We start from the raw sequence: 16,854 nt of genomic DNA on the forward strand, positions 1-16,854 counted from the left end.
ACACTTTCTTCATGTTGACAGTTAGCGATTGGCTCTAATGGCACAGAGTTCACTTTCAGAAAGAATCTGCTCTCCCGAGTCCGCAGCGTGAACGGCTCAATCTGAATCAGACAAAACAGATCTGAGTATTGTTCACTTTTATAGAATAATTGCTTTGGGGGAATTTATTTCTATAATAAGCATCCGAAAATGTAGAATTGTAAAGTCCTCTATGTTTTCCTCTTCATCTTATTTTTAATTCTTGTACATTTTAATTTTTGTAAGATGGCAACACTGGTTGCCTAGCAACAAGGGATGTCATAAAAAAAAATCAGTTGTGTTCTTTTTTTAAGTCATAGTGTCATCTAATTTTGTTCATTTAACGAGTTAATGTTTAAAGAGTTAATAAACTTTTAACATAAAATATCCACTTCAGGATGCAGTAAATTTGTATCAATAATACTACTAAGTTCTGTTGAAGTCTATAATTTTGTCAGAAAATCTAACAGGTTAGTAAAATTGCTGCGCACACCGAAATTTTTCAAAATGCTATAAATATTTTTTAATACAAAAAAAAAAAAGAACCACAATTTCTTAGAATAGTCAATCGCATTCCTGTCTACATATAGATAGAGCTAAATGTACATATTTATTAAGATCTTTACGACAATATTATACTGAAATTAAATTTTCTTTGATTTTTTAAAAAAGATAAGAATATATGAGGAATTCTGATAATGATATTCTTTGCAATAGAAGATTTTTTACTTGAAAAAATCGGATAAATTTAATTTTAAAAAAGTCATTGTGTCAAATCAGGCGTGAACTCCTTTAAACTATCAGAGTTTTGGTCAATAAATTAAATATCGAATATATACCGCAAATTCAAGTCTGCAATTTCAGAGTTTTGAATCATCATTAATGAATAGATCGTACTGAATCATCATTAATGAATAGATACTAAGCTCATTTAAGGTAATAAAAACTGTTTAAAAATAAAGATAGTTTCTTATTTGGTTATAAGAAAGCATGAATTCATCAGTATGAGAGGTAAATAACTCTGTCTTGCTGGTTTGATTTGTATTTTGACTATGAAGAGACAGTACAGGGAACTCTGCCCTTTCAAAATGTTCATTACACTTTTGCCAGTCATTATGTAATACCATGTCAAATATATTACCAAAATTAATGAATTATCATTTGATATAATTAAAATTGCCTTCCTAATGGTATTTCTTGTTGTTCTGAATATTTATTTGACTGTCACTAATAATTTTTTAAAAAATCTGGATCTCTTTTTAAAAAGAAATGTTACATTATGAAATAATTGTGAATGATTTCATTTAGTTTATTGTGAGTGGCAATACATATAATAAATATAACCTGACTATTAAAATTATCAATTTTTTCTTTTTATTGATATAATGATGTTCAGTGATTTGCATTAAAATATCTAGTGTAAAATTTATCATTACTAATCATCTTAGATATTCTAAAAGAATTTTTTTATTTTACATTTCTGTCTTAAATCTTTTTTGTTGTTGTTTTTGTTTTTTAAAGATGCAAAGACAAAATGAAGATATCAAATTGAATATTGTTTCAAAGTCCGAACTTATTTTCGAATATTAATTGTATTGAAGGAGCATGTGTTTCGGTGCTTCTTTTTCTTTTTAAATTTATTTTTATTTGGCTTACTTCCTTAGTGAAGAGGATTGGAATGTGAATAGCTTTGCTTTGTCAGAATACATTTCAGTTAGGAATTGCAAGAAGAACATGTCCCGTCTTATCTCGCAGTATTATATAATGTTACACTTGCAAATTTGAGTTTGTGGGTCAGAATAATATTCTGAATATCTCCATTAAGTATCTTTTGCTAAGTAATAAGAATAGAGATTACATTTTTTAATACTTCTTCATGCAGAAACATTACTGACACTTATTTATTTATCTTTGGTTTAATAATATTATTGCTGTGCAATAAATTATGAACTATTGACAAAAAAAGAGTCAGTTCATAATTTTAATTGATGTTTTTTTGGCAATAGCAATTTAAGGATCAGTAAGGTTTATGTTTGAAATTTTGAAATAATAAAGTGAATAAATTTATAATCTAAATACAACTGTTGCTTTTTCCTGATGAAGAATTCTATTATTTAAATATAATATAATTATTTTCTCACTTTTTTTTATTAAGATATGCCTCTTAATAACTATCTTGGTCAGCTTAATGTTTGATGAGAATATCGGTTATGCTAAATGCTGCAAAACATTTTTATAATATCAAATTAGGCCTAACAATTAAATTTATGTTATTTTAATTGCCTGTGCTTGGTTATATTTATCATATACATGATAAATGATATGATAAAAGATGATATATAATATTCATTTTGAATCAATTGTTTTTAATTCAAATAATATACTTACTGTCAGACAGGCTTATATTTTACATGAACTTCCCTTATGGACCAGACATGGAATTGTATATTAGTATTAAAACTGTTACTGTCTGCTCCATTTTACATTTAAATTTACATTACTTTTCATTATCCTGTAACTTCAATTCCTTATGTCTCATTTAAAATTCACAGCTGATATCAGCATTTAAAAAGGTATGATATATTTCCATTGTAACAGGTAAACCTGTCTGACAGTATATTAGTTGAATTTAAAAATAATTGATTCAAAAACATATTAAGTATAATATTTCATCATATCAGATATATTAATATCTTAGAGGCTTATGTTAATATATTTTCTAAAGAATTATATTGCTGGAATTGTGATAATGGATTAATATTATTAAAAAACATAATTTTTTAAATTTTAAAACAGTACAAAAATTATTTTTGTGTAATAATATTTCTGTATTTGTGAATGAAAAATGTTGACATTTTGATTAATTATTAATTAATTATTTTTTTACTAAAATTACAGGAAGAATATCTGATTGTACATCCTCCCCCCACCCCCACCATACAAAACATATTTGGTCCAATTTCTGTCTCTCGAAATATTTAACATCAGTGTTTACTTTATTGAAGATTTTTTTGTTCACAATGCAAATACATATAAATATTTGAATTGCTTTTAATGTATTATATATAAGTCTGAAATGAAGTTTAAATTATGGATTTAATTTGTGTAATATGGATTCATTATTTATATGAGTCTTTATTTCTCTAAATAGAGTTTTTCATTTGTAACATGTTTAATCACTGTATAAGTTATATGATTTCATTCTTTCCTACAAAAAAATGTAATTAAAAATATATTTACATTTTTTTAAATTAAAAGTTCTACTTACCAATGATTTTTCCCCTCTTTCTCACTGTTGATGGTTTTCTTTAACACAAAATATAAATAACTTGTACAATTTAAAAAATACATTAAGGCTTCCTAAGTGCAATATATATCAAATATCATTAAAGAATTTTTTAAACATATTTTGCCTTTTAATATGTTTTTAATTGAAATAGAAATCATTCATTCCACCACTTTATGTGAACCAAAAATATAACCCACTGAAATTATATTATTTTTCATCAAAAAAAATATTTTACAGAATTTTTTTTAATTGTTGTTTTTAAATTTATGAAATTTTCAAGCATTATAATGCATTTACATGGGATTGGAATGTTAAGTTTTGTTTTAAACATTGCATAAATGTGTGAAACAATTATTTAAAATCATTCTTTTCAACATTTTTTCATTTTTTATTTTCTATTGTTCTTTGCAAAAAAAAAAAAAAAAAAAAGCTACATTTGTAGCAAAAATTATGTAATTGTTCCTTTTTTTTTGTTTTCTTATAGTAGCTACATTTTAATAATCAAAAACTATAATTTAATCATTTTATGTATATCAATGAATTATCTAAATTCATTTTAATATTTAATTTATTTCCCATTTTATGCCTGAATTTTTACTCGGATGCTCTGTTTTTACGTAATTTTTTCCACCCATAAGATTGATTTTGTGCTTAAAGATACAAAGAAATTCATTCTATTATTATTTTTTTTTATGAAAAACAAATATATTTATAGCATTTAAAGCATAGCATACGAAAACGGAATATTCAATGAAAGTAGTATAACCAAACTTTTTAAGCAAAGATTTTTTTGGACATTTAACATTCAATATTTTTCCTTAAAATAAAAATAGTTTTTCTAAACTACTTTGTATATGAAGTTTACAAAGAGAAAATTACATAATTCAATAGTTTTATGATATGATTTTAAATTATAGAATACGTTACACAAAAATCACAAACAAGCTAGATTTATTATTATGAAGTTTGGTAATTTTTATTATTAGCAATTTTGTTTGATCAAAAGTCTGTTCGTTTATGTGAATGTTATGAATCAAAATGCTAGCAGATTTTGAGCATAAAATTTGCAATATGATTTTAATCATCAGAATTTCATATTTGTATGAAAGTATAAATTTGTCATATGTCTGTCACTTCATGCTTATATGAATAGGAGGCTAAGCTTTGATGTACAGTCATTTGGCGCTTTGCGAGGTTGGCAATTTTTCGGTGGCGCTTTTGTTACCGTTACGCTATTGCTGCTGTTCGCGCCACATTTGGCAACTTCACTAAAATTTGGCGAAAATTAATGTATTTCAAAGCTGTTTCGAATAGGATGATTCAAAAATACATTTAGGCAAATATGTTAATTTTAATATAAGAACTTGAAATCAAAATAATATCTGCGTTAGTTTAGACTAAGACTGTCAAAAGATAGACTGTGTGTCGTGTACATAGTTTTAAAAAAGGTAAAAACCGGAACGAACGAGACAAATAAAATTTATTTTGTGGTCTAGAACTCAATATATTCAGTACGTTTATATAATATTTATGTAAACGATTCAATACGTTTTCTAACTAAATCGGCCGACTGGAAGATAGCAAGGGGGGGGGGGGAGGTTAGCAACCTGATGGATTTTCATTTTTGAAATACAGAATACATACTAAATAAACATTTATCTATTGCTTCTAATATATTTCTTTTAAAACAATTATACAGAGATTATAAATATATTTGTAAAGATACAGATCATGTTTACTGATACTTTTTATTTATTTCAGATATAACTTTTTTTCAAAAAAAGAAATCTAATCGATGCTCTTTTAATTATTGAAGAATGGGCAAACATACACCAAAAGAATGGGCTATCATACACCAAAAAATCCATACGGAGCTTTTTCACATTCAACCTTTTCCTTTACATCAAAACTGATTTAATCTTTTGCTAACTTAATGAAATAAAATCAGCGAACCTAACATGTGAAACAGTCAAGGCAATTTATTGATGTTATTATATCCTTCGCAACTCAGAAAAAGATATTTTTGGAATTGGAATTTATCTGTAAGATTTATCGTGTAGCTCAGAAACACTTTGAGCTACACGAATGGATATAGGTATATGGCCTCTATTCCAAATCTGTAGGTTTCTTTCAAATTTTGAACGAAATCTGTTCTGAAAAAGTTTTTCGATCCGGCTGTCCGAATATAACCTAATCCTTACTACAAAACGAAAAGGGCTACATAGATAAAATTTGGTATACATATTTAACATTTAAAGTGTAGATATGTGTCAAATTTAGAACTAAATCTTTTGAAGGGTTGACTGTCTACTGGTCTATACTTTCGCAAGCATCTAAATGTAATAACTTCAAAACAAAATAGTTTAAATATGTGAAATTTAGTATATTGTGACTACAATTGTAATTTTCGGTATTAATCAGTGGAAAAAAAATTTTAAATACACATTCAGTTTCCTGATAAATATGTATTAATTGCATCTCAACGATTAATCGCCAAAAATCGCACCCAAATAGGCTGTTTTGTTGTTATTGTTCGTCAGTGGCATGTGGATATCATACAATTACTTTTACTAGAGAGTGCGCTAGAAAGATTTGGCGAGACCAATACCGCTGGTTTTAATGTATAACGACCTTAATACGTAGATAAATTAAGTATCAATCTTAAATGATGAATCAAATCATGAAAGGTTCAGTAAAGATGATGGAAAAAGGTATATCTGCTATGGATTCTCACTTCCAAAAGAAATTGCAATGCTTGAACCATCGGAAATGGTATCTCCAAAACTTTCTCGCATTCTCTTTAATAAAGATATTACGCTCTATCCCGCAAAAAATTATGGATAATGCAGAGAACACCTTATATGGCATTGGCATACAATAGTTACGAAATATTAACCTTTGGCGTGAAATAATAGTTAATTAAATTTATCATGTGAGAAACACCATTTGGGTAAGCTCATTTCTGCACTTTTAGAGAGAAGAATAAGTTCAGTTTTTAACAGTTCAAGTTAATGGAGACTGGAGCATCCATTTAAGATATCATCCAAGTAAACATCTTGCAGAACAATATTAGCTGCAATGGGAAAGTTGTCTTTCTCCTCCATTGCAAGTTGCTTTAGAACTCGCGTATCCAGGTAACATGTGGGTGTTGTTCCATAAGTGACTGTTTTCAATTTATAAATTTGAACTGGTTCATTTGGACCTTTTTTTCAAAGTATTTTCTGAAAAATGTCTCTGTTGGGGATTTATTTCAATTTGTCTAAACATGTGGCATATCTCATAGTTAAAGAAATAATGATGTTTACGTGCACGAAGCATTATAGAAGATAAGTCTTCTTGAATTGCACCTCCTTTACCCAGAACATCATTAATAGAGATATTTAGAGTAGGGTTTTTTTTTTTTTTTTTTTTTTTTTTTTTTTTTGTCAGCTATTGAAAACCAACCCTTAAGAGATGAGCGCGATTGGCAGATCTAAGTATATCGTGATGTGGAAAAAAAGAATCCATCATCAGATTTTATTTCGTCAAATTTCAAAACATCTTCTGTATGATCTAAAGAAAAATATTCTTCAATAAATTTTGTGTAAAGAACTTTTAATTTGTTACCACTGTCTAGACGTATCCAGAGCTGATCAAGGCGTTTAGACGCAATGGTTCTAGAATACCCTAAATTTACATTTTCTTCAATATTATGTTTGAATGGTAGCGAAACAGAATATCTACCACAAGGTTTCCTAATGTGCGTTCTTTCGAAGTGATTTTCACAGTATGAAAGTTCATCGTTAAATTTAGTTTGCTCTTCGGAAATACTTTGTTTCTCAAAAGGAGCGTAAGGTGTCATTTAATCATTTGAAAGAAAACAATGATTTGGATAGCAAGATTCATCACTATACGATCCTGCGACAATAAATTCAAATTTAGATTCTACTAACCTGAAGTTACAGTTAGGCAATTTTATTTGGTTTGGACCAAAAATATCAAAAAAGAGTTCACTTCCTAATAAGCAAGAAATCTCTGAAGGTTGATTAAAATCTTTATCCGCAAGAACACAACCTGGAGGAACTGTAAGTTCTGAAATATTTATCTTTTTTGAAGGATGTATTTTTATTATCTCTGGAGTGAGGAAAAAGTCAACATCATTCAAGTGAAATGTATCATCAAAGTTCGAAACAGCTGCCTTTGCAAAATGATTCATTCTTGAAAGAGAATTATTTAGACCTTGTGCGGTGGAGCTGGTTTTTATTTTATTTAATCCTAATCATTTCAGCTATTCATCACGTTTTATGGTCTTATTGTTACTCTGTCATTCATTTTTATTTTCTGAAAGGCGGAATAAACCAAGAAAAAGCTTTTAACCATCTCAACATTTGACGCGATTTTGATGTATTTCCAAAATTTCAGATCTCCCAAAAAAGACATTTTTGGAATTATGTTTGTGAACACGATAACTGAAAATCGCTTTGAGCTAGACGGAAAAAATGTAATATTATTTTTATTTTATCTTAAACTACAATTTATAATAAGATATATGTTGGCTATTGAAATTTGTATACTATCTTGATTCTCAAATATTGGCCACTTCCTCTCCTACTATAGTCTGTGTATTTTCAATGGACTGTTCAAGGTCACATTTTCTACCTCGTTATTGGTTGTCTGGTACCAGTAACGCGGTAGAAAATGTGACCTTGAACCGCCTACAGAAAATACACAGACTATAACATTGTAACAAGGTGTTATTTATGTATTTTATTTATTTTTCTTGAGGATGGTTGAAAAATCTTTTTTCTTCATCTAACATATTCCATATTTTTAAAACCAGAATCATAAAATGGAAAACAAAAAACGACTAACCAACAGTGGAAAAGGAATTCTTTAAATACTTTTATAGATGCCAATTAGACTCGGATTAAGAAACAGACACGATAGGCAACTGATTAGGGCCCCTGCAACTTTGGAAGACCCGAGATTCTTTTTTAATTATTATTCAGAGAAATTTTGTTTACACGCATTGTACTGAATATTCTTTATATAAAAACAGATATCTTTTAAATTTAGGAACATTATACTCCTAATTAATCAAGTTTTTAATTAAATTTCCTTTTTCTATTATTCTAGAAAATTATGTTGTTTTATTATTTAAAAACTGTCCGACCATGTAATAAAACAATATTGATTGCTTTAAAAATCTTTTGTCTTTTTACTATTTTGCCTAAAATTATTTTTTAATTTGAATTGGGACTTTTTTTTCATAGGCGAGATACTGAAACTAAATTTCTTCAAAAGAACCACGTATTAGTTTTTTTGTTATTCCAATCTGTTAGAATTTACTTTTGAAACTTAAGTCAATTTTTTAAAAAGTTTGTTTTGAAAGTTAGGTAGAAGCCCCTCGATTATCATTGCCTAAGGTTTCCTAGAGTTCTTAATCGGTCCTGTTATCATCGGTTGTATTCCATATTCCAAGATGCGAATATGAAATATGATTAAACGATGGAAAATAACTTGATACTTAAAATTCCTTTTCTTTTCCAGATGACCAGATTCAAAGTAACGACAGAATTTATTTCGAGATGAAAACAAATATGAAGGTAATGATGTACAGATGAAAATAATTCCCAAAGAAATGAACTTCAACTTTTTTCCTTTCTAAAATAATAATAATAATAAAGTATGTTCAGAAAATAGACGATGGACTCTTCTATAGCAGCAAATGAAGCAGAATTTGTTGATGATTCCTGTGCTAAAGCATCTGATAATGGCATAAATGTCCAAGCTGAAGAAACATCCGTTTGCTTGAGGCTTTTCATATGTAATATATGTGATAAAGTATTTTCTCGGAGAGCTAAATTCAATCTACATTCTCGAATTCATAAGAAAGTGAATCGCTATTCTTGCGAAATATGCAAAAAAGGATTTTGTGACAGAAGCCACTTTAATCAGCATTATCAAACTCATACGAATGAAAAACCTTATTCTTGTGAATTATGTGGAAAACAGTTTTCTCAAAAAGGTCATTTAAATTGCCATTCTCAACTTCATAAAAGTGAAAAACCCTTTTCTTGTGACATATGTGGTAAAAGATTTTCTCTGAAACGTTATGTGGATAGTCATTATCGCATTCACACGAAGGAAAAGCCTTTCGCTTGTGATATCTGCAGTCAACAATTTTCTCATAAATCCGATTTAAATAGACATCTACGTATTCACACGAAGGAAAGGCCTTTTGCTTGCGATATCTGCAGTAAACAATTTTCGCATAAATTTGCTTTAAATAGACATCTACGTATTCACACGAAGGAACGACCTTTCGCTTGTGATATCTGCGATAAACAATTTTCTGATAAATCTGATTTAAATAGACATTTACGTATTCACACGAAGGAAACGCCTTTCGCTTGTGATATCTGCAATAAACAATTTTCTGATAAATCTGATTTGAATAGACATCTGCGTATGAACACGAAGGAAGGGCCTTTTGCCTGTGAAATCTGCAGTAAACAATTTCCTCATGAATCTGATTTAAATAGACATCTACGTATTCGCACAAAGGAAAGGTCTTTCGCTTGTGATATCTGCAGTAAACAATATTTTTATAAATCTAATTTAACTAGACATAAACTTAGTCACTCGAGAGAAAAAACTTTATTCTAGCATTATATGCAATAAAACTTTTTATGTGATAATTGATTTAAATAAAAACATACGTATTCATTCAAATAAAAAAGCTTTACTCTTCTGTTGTTAGCAGTGCAGAAATTTCCCGGAAACATTTCAAAGATCATTATCGAGTTCAGATAAACGAAAAATTGTATTCTTCTTATGTAGATAACAAAGAGTTTTCTCAGAAATATTTAAAAGATCTTAATCAAACTCAAACAAATGAGCAACCTTATTCATCTGATGTAAATAATGAAGAATTTTTTGAGAAACATTTAAAGGATACAATACGACTCTTGTGTTATACGTAATAAGATATTTCACTTCAAAACTAGTTTAAATGTGCACTATCGAATTCATACAAATGAAAAACCTTATTCTTGTGATGTATGCGGTAAAAGTTCTTCTCAAAAAGCATGTTTCAATTCCCATTATCAACTTCATAAAAAAGAAAAGCCTCTTTCGTGCAATGTATATGAGAAATTTTTTTTCTCTGAAACGTTATTTCATTATCTATTGTCAGTCTCACATAAAGGAAAAATGCATTTCTTGTGAAGTATGTAATAAACAGTTTTCTCGTAAATATGATTTAAATAGACATTTACATTCGCGCGCACATGTGAAACACTTTTTCCTTGTGCTCTACGTCATAAACTATCTTGTCTGAATAGCGATTAAAACAAGCATTTTCATACTCATAACAGCGAAGAATTTCTTTCTTGAAAGATACAGTAAAAATTTATATAGGAATATTATTAAGGAAAAAAAAAAGCTTTTTTTTTTATTCATACAGAAGAAAAGCCTTATTACATATTTAATAAAACATTTTTTTAGAAATGTTATTTGAGAGTTTAATAATTATACACACAAATTCCATAAAAATATCACCTTATTTTTGTGATGTATGCAAAGAACAACTCACTGATGCTGTTCGTTCTCGCATTCGGAGAAACTCCCGTTTGCGTACCGATATGAAAAGTGCTTAAGAAATGCTTAAATTTGAAAACCATTTTTAAGCACCTTAAAAGTGTTTGGTTTTGAAAAAGATGTCCTTAAAAAGGGCTTAATTTTCTTGAAGTGTAAAGGCAGCATTTTATTCATTTTGTTTTCCCACACGTTGAATTCGATAATTTGAAAGCATAGTGGTAATGCCTTGTTTATCAGACGTATCAAGAAAGAAAACCAAGAAAAGAGAAGAATTCGGACAAGGAATCCAGGGCAAAATAGATCCAGGGGTGCCAACACATATTTGATGAGTTTTGTTCAATTTTGAAGCAATGCCATACATTGTCTCGTGCTGGCCTTAAAAAAAACGCTTCAACTAACAATTTTTATTCTCATTTTGCTTCTAACTATAGAATTGGCTCTTTTTTAACTTTACGAATTTGTTTCTTTATTTATACAAACTAGAGGTTGTTAAAGCATTTTCATTTCTTCTTAAAATATATAATCACATTTTTATCCAATTTTTTAAAAGTTATAATAAGAATTTTATATACATATGTCAGTTAAAAAGCAAGTTTTTATTAAATTTTTGAAATGCAAAAACATTCGACAAAAGGTCTTTACTAAACTTCAGAGGTAAGAAGCGGTGAAAATTTTTTATAGCCTGACCATTTCTGAACGCTGCTACTCTTTTATAATAAATAAAAAAAAAAAAAGGATTTAAGAAATTCATTTAGAACACAGCATTCTACTGTCATCAATTTCATCTCAGTTTTGCCAGTCTTATGATGGTAGCCATTCCGAAATGTTTGGCTTTACAAGAGTGCCACTAAAATTTCTAAACAGAGCAAGTTAGTACAGGAGGAAATTTTCATTTTCCATCGAACCTTATTTGTTGTTACATATATACATAACATATTTGAACTAAAAGTGTCTTGTATATAAAAGTGTTTTTATTGTTGTTGTTGTTGCATGGTGATTATATGTAGAAACAGTATTGTATTGTAAGGATGTCGAATTCAAGTAATAGCATAGATCGGATAAATAAAATCTAAGATTATGTGGACGAAGGGGAAAAAAATCAGTTAATTTTTTAGAAACATAGGTTCTCTCTATATAGGTTCATACTCACAGTTCATAGGTAACATAGGTTCTAACTCTATGAAAATATTTGCAAAATGCATGCATCTCAACTTCATTGGATTTTGCTTTAAAATCTGAACGGTCCTCCATTTGAATATGGTTAGGAGGAACCGTGGTGGCCTGGTGGTAAGATCTCGGCTTCGTAATCGGAAGGTTTCAGGCTCGAAACCCGATTCCACCGAAGAAATGCCATTTAAGTGGTTCTGGTGCATTATAAATCCGTCGGGGCCCCTCCTGCTGGTGTAGTGTGGAAATTTGGATAGGGTTGCCAGTTCAGGCGTCGTCCTCGTCATCTGACCATGGTTCGAGATTCGTCCCAAAATAGCTTTAGTGTTGCTTTAAAATGGGACGTTAATATAACTGATCTGAATTGTTTTCTATCTATGGCGAAAACAAAGAAAAAATTTCCCTCCAAGAATTTAAAATCTTCAAACTGTATTTCAAAATCAGTTTTAAAACTTATACATTTCCCTTATTTTTTTAAAATACTTTGCAGTTTAAATTTGAATTCTTCATTTTGTATCTTGGAAAATAAACATACTATATATCTGCGATCGTGTTCGATATTCTGAATGCCATACAATATCGTGAAAATATAGAGCTACTGCTGTGCATTTTGTGCTGATAGAGCATGCTAAATTCTCCATTTTTCAAAGAACAAGCTTACATTGCAATACTTTAACTTGACGACACATCCTTGGAATTATTTTTTTTTATCATAATGGGTTTAAATTTAAATCGAATAAGTGTTTTGTTATATCAGCCGAATCGGATTAAAGCTTGCAGTTATTTTGTATCTCTTATAGCTCTTATATTGCTGTCTGGTTATTAAAATCTGACCTTGTCTTCGTTCAATATGCATATATGTATTTTTAGTATATATATGTACATATATTAGAAAAATTTCAAATTAAACTATGAATTGTTATTAAATGTTTTGTCATATTCTCTCATGTTTGCTGAACTGCAAATATATCCGTTGCATTAATTCATAATGTGTTAAATAAATTTGACCATAATACATTTTTCCGTTAGAGGAAATCTGCTTTATAGGGTCATCTGTGCTTCACTTGATAAATATTTCCGTCTTGGAAAATGAATGATATTCCTTTCTTTCCCATGAAGCTGCCTTTCAATATAAAAGGGGATGTTGTAGTTGTTTGTTTTACTAAAATAATCCTGCAATTATTTGCTTCTTCATTTGCAGAATAAATTTTCAGAAATTCTACTTTTGCATCTTCTGTATACCATACTTAAAATTTAGGCATTTACATTTACTGAAGTGATTTAATTAATTTTGTGATAAATAATTGATAAAAAGCATTTGTTTTAAAGATGACCCGATCTTATTGCAAAGATTTCCCTTTAGTACCAAACTTTTCTCCTGATCTATTTGCCAAGACTTCCTTTTATCCCAAACTTTTTTCCTGATCCATTTACAAATACTACTTTTAATCCCAAACTTTTCTCCCGATCCATTTGGAATGATGAATGTTTGTGTATCTTTCTAGTCCGTCATTGATATCTGTTTTTATGACTTTATATTTTAAATATTTCTATATGTCAGTATTATGGTCTTTGTTAGCAGTAATAACAGTTTGTAGAAATAATGCTGATTATGACTTCACACTCCATGTATGTGTATTAATGTATAAAGAATTCGTTATGCATGCGAATGAGAATTATTCTGGAAGCCAAATAGATGAATAAATAATTTAACGATTCATGTTATATATTATTATTTTACTTATACCGAAGCAATCAGGCCAAAGAAATTTCGCAACATTTATTTATTCTTCTAGTAAGTGTTATAATTTGTAGATATTAAGAAAAACCCATAATGTGATGTTTGATGTCCGAATTTCGTCATTGTTATGAAAAAAAAAATGTAAATTCAATAAAACATGATGTTCTTTTTTACAATGTGTGCTTGTATTTATTGTCTACTATAGCCTGCAAGAAAGTGCTTTATACATGTGTGCATTTCTTGTGAAATGCGTTTCAAACCCTTTAATTGCTTTTATGATTATTAAAAAAAATTTTAATCCAACAATTTTACCATACTTTTAGATAATGGCTGTTGAAAAATGGAATTAACATTTAAAATGAATTTTAAGTATATTTTGAAATCTTAATTATTGGTCAGTTAAGGAAATTTGAAAGGAATTATGTACAGATCTTTATTTCTTTTCAATTTCAAATGATAGCATAAAATAAGAGATGGTTATACAGTCATACATCGCTTAATGAACACTACCCGTAATGAATGATTCTCATAATGGGCAAAAAAAAGTCTTAAAAAAAAGGAAAAACACCCTTAAGGAATAATGGTTGGTTGATGGAGTGTATTGGCGCATGAACCATTTTTGATTAAACTGCGCCAAACATATAGTGAGCTTTAATCTTGTTTTAAAAGTTTTAAAAACTTGTTTCTAAATTGCATCATTTTTCTGGACCTGTCAATCCGTAAAATTTACAAAAAGTAATAGCATGGTAAAACACAATCTAAAAGTTATTTAAGAATCAAATCAATGAATAATGTTTCACAGCGCGATGACAAGATATATTATGATGTTATGCGCAAGATTTGCATGCATCTAGGGCATCAATTTCTGCTGAACACTTGTTTAAAGAGCATCATTTCTTCGCAAAAGAAGCTTTGACCAGATACCGTTGACGAACGCAATTCCGAGGGATGTGAGAACTTACTTGATAATATTGAGTCTCTGGCTAAGATTATGAGGCTAAATGTGGATAGCAATAACACCGATGAGTATAGTCGAAACTTCGAAGAGCTTATGGAAAGTATTCTGTGTTGCAGCAAAAAAGGTGTGGGTGAGATTTGGTCAGGAGAGGTGGAGATAATAACCTCAACTGAATTACAACCTTCAAGTAAAATATAGGGGGTGGGGAGAGGTTCTGAAAGTATGAAAAATTATTGCGCTATTCATTGAAAAGCTTTATTTAAATCAAACTGTTTGATGCGCCTCATTTTCGCCAAAGACAAATGTCTTTAGACAACTATTTTGTAAAGAAACGCATGCATTATAATTAATAAATAGCATAATTGCAAATTTAATTATTTTTCGGAATTGAACACATGGATCCCAGCGGAAAAAAATTATTTCATTTAATGAATGTTTCGTATTACGAGTAAGATCCTGGAACAAAGCGAGGTTCTGCTGTTAACCAGTCTCACTTACATGAATTTTCCCAATTACCCCAGATATTTGCGTGATTGGGAATACGTGTTTTGACTTCTTATGACAAAAAAAAAAAAAAAAAGATTTGCTGAGAATACATTCAAAATGAGGAGGAATTATTGTATGTTGCTTCAGAATGATTTTTGCTGCTTATTCCCAATTACCTCCAATGTACTGCTTTTCCACAAAGTCATCTTTTATTTCGTAAAACATCTGTTTAAACTATTTAATCATCATTTTTGTACAATTTATCATTTTGTCCGGAAGAGTTGTGAAATTAATCTTCATAAAACCAGAAGTCGCTGAAAACCATGCCACATGAGAAGGAAATTTTAAGATTTACAAAAAACAAATTAAAATTAGTAGGTTTATATCTATACTTATAAATAAAGCTCAATGTGTGTGTGTGTTGGCGCTCTACAGGCCAGGTCATTTGACATACAGCTACCAAATTTGGTACATGTATACCTTAGAGGTCGGGAATGTGCACCTGGGGTCCCTTTTTTTGAATTTTTAATTAGAATTTTAATTATTAATTAAAAACTAACTTTCCCGCCAAAAAAATCTTCCATTTTCCCCAACGCCAACTTTTCAGCCAAAAAAATCTTCCATTTTCCCCACAACCAAATGAGTAAGGCTTCAGTTTTTTTTTTTCTCCCAACAGTAATGAGGCTAGGGTTAACATTTTTTGGCCGATTATTTCATACGATTCTGTTTATTTTCTTAATGTTTGATGCATTTAAAATTAAACATTGTTAATTAATTCATGTTTCAGATTCATTCTGAAGTACTTTTGAATTTAAATAACACAGAATAAAGGAAATTAAAAATATCTAATCTGCATAGCGTTACCCCAACTGGCGTAGAAAAATTCAAGCATTTGCGTTACCGTAACTGGTGAAGAAAATTCACGCATGCGCATTGTGTTCTGATTGTTGACATGACAACCATTATCAACGGATGGTTTAAATTATTTTTAGGTTAGTTGCATGCTTTTGTAAGTAAATTGTATTTATGTTAGTTATATATATTTTTTGTATATGCTTATAGTTTTAAGTACATCGTTTTTTAAGTAGTTTTTTAAACCTGTTTTCGACCGATTTTTTAAAACGATTCATTTTATTTTCTTAGTGTTTGATGCATTTAAAATTAAACATTGTTAATTAATCGATCTGTTCATGATGAATCTGAGAAAATTTTGTTGACAAATTCTTGAGATATTACATAAATTAAGAAAGATATTCTTTAGTGCCCATGAAGTTTAAACGCTCAGTGACTTTGTTATCAGTAATCATATTATTAAAAAAAATGCTTTGTTTCAGTAAAAAATATCATTATATTAATTGCAGATTAATCATTTACACTTTAATTTAAAGCATAAATTCTACGAGAGGTAACAGAAAATTAGAGAGATACATATTACTTTATGACTGAAGGCCTTTAGAATATTATGGGTGAATTATATGACTCTCAAAATTTGAAGTTTTAAAATATTTTGATGAAGAATCTATTAAAGTTGGAATTGCGTAAAATATTTAATGATACGACCGGAGTTTAAGCCCCTGCTTGGCGCAATTTTTAAAAATCGCCAACAACGGTCTT

General features: G+C 29.1%; 2 protein-coding genes across 3 annotated transcripts in view; one reads left to right on the forward strand and one right to left on the reverse strand.

Annotated features, from left to right (window-relative positions):
* The window catches only part of LOC129987672 (gastrula zinc finger protein XlCGF57.1-like), a 38,627-nt gene that overhangs the window by 8,611 nt on the left and 13,162 nt on the right, over window positions 1-16,854 (reverse strand). The window lies entirely within an intron of this gene.
* LOC129988228 (gastrula zinc finger protein XlCGF8.2DB-like) lies at window positions 299-13,888 on the forward strand. Of its 2 annotated transcripts, none has more exons than XR_008785638.1 (2): window positions 299-488; window positions 2,917-3,094. XR_008785638.1 is itself a non-coding variant. In XM_056096398.1 (2 exons), the coding sequence occupies exon 2, from the start codon at window positions 8,993-8,995 to the stop codon at window positions 9,953-9,955; it is 963 nt and encodes a 320-aa protein (XP_055952373.1). In that variant the 5' UTR covers window positions 299-488; window positions 8,837-8,992; the 3' UTR covers window positions 9,956-13,888. The 2 variants fall into 2 exon arrangements, 1 of the variants encoding a protein (XP_055952373.1); XM_056096398.1 differs by lacking the exon at window positions 2,917-3,094 and adding an exon at window positions 8,837-13,888.

Source organism: Argiope bruennichi, chromosome 10, assembly GCF_947563725.1.
Source record: "Argiope bruennichi chromosome 10, qqArgBrue1.1, whole genome shotgun sequence".
Taxonomy (NCBI): Eukaryota; Metazoa; Arthropoda; class Arachnida; order Araneae; family Araneidae; genus Argiope; species Argiope bruennichi.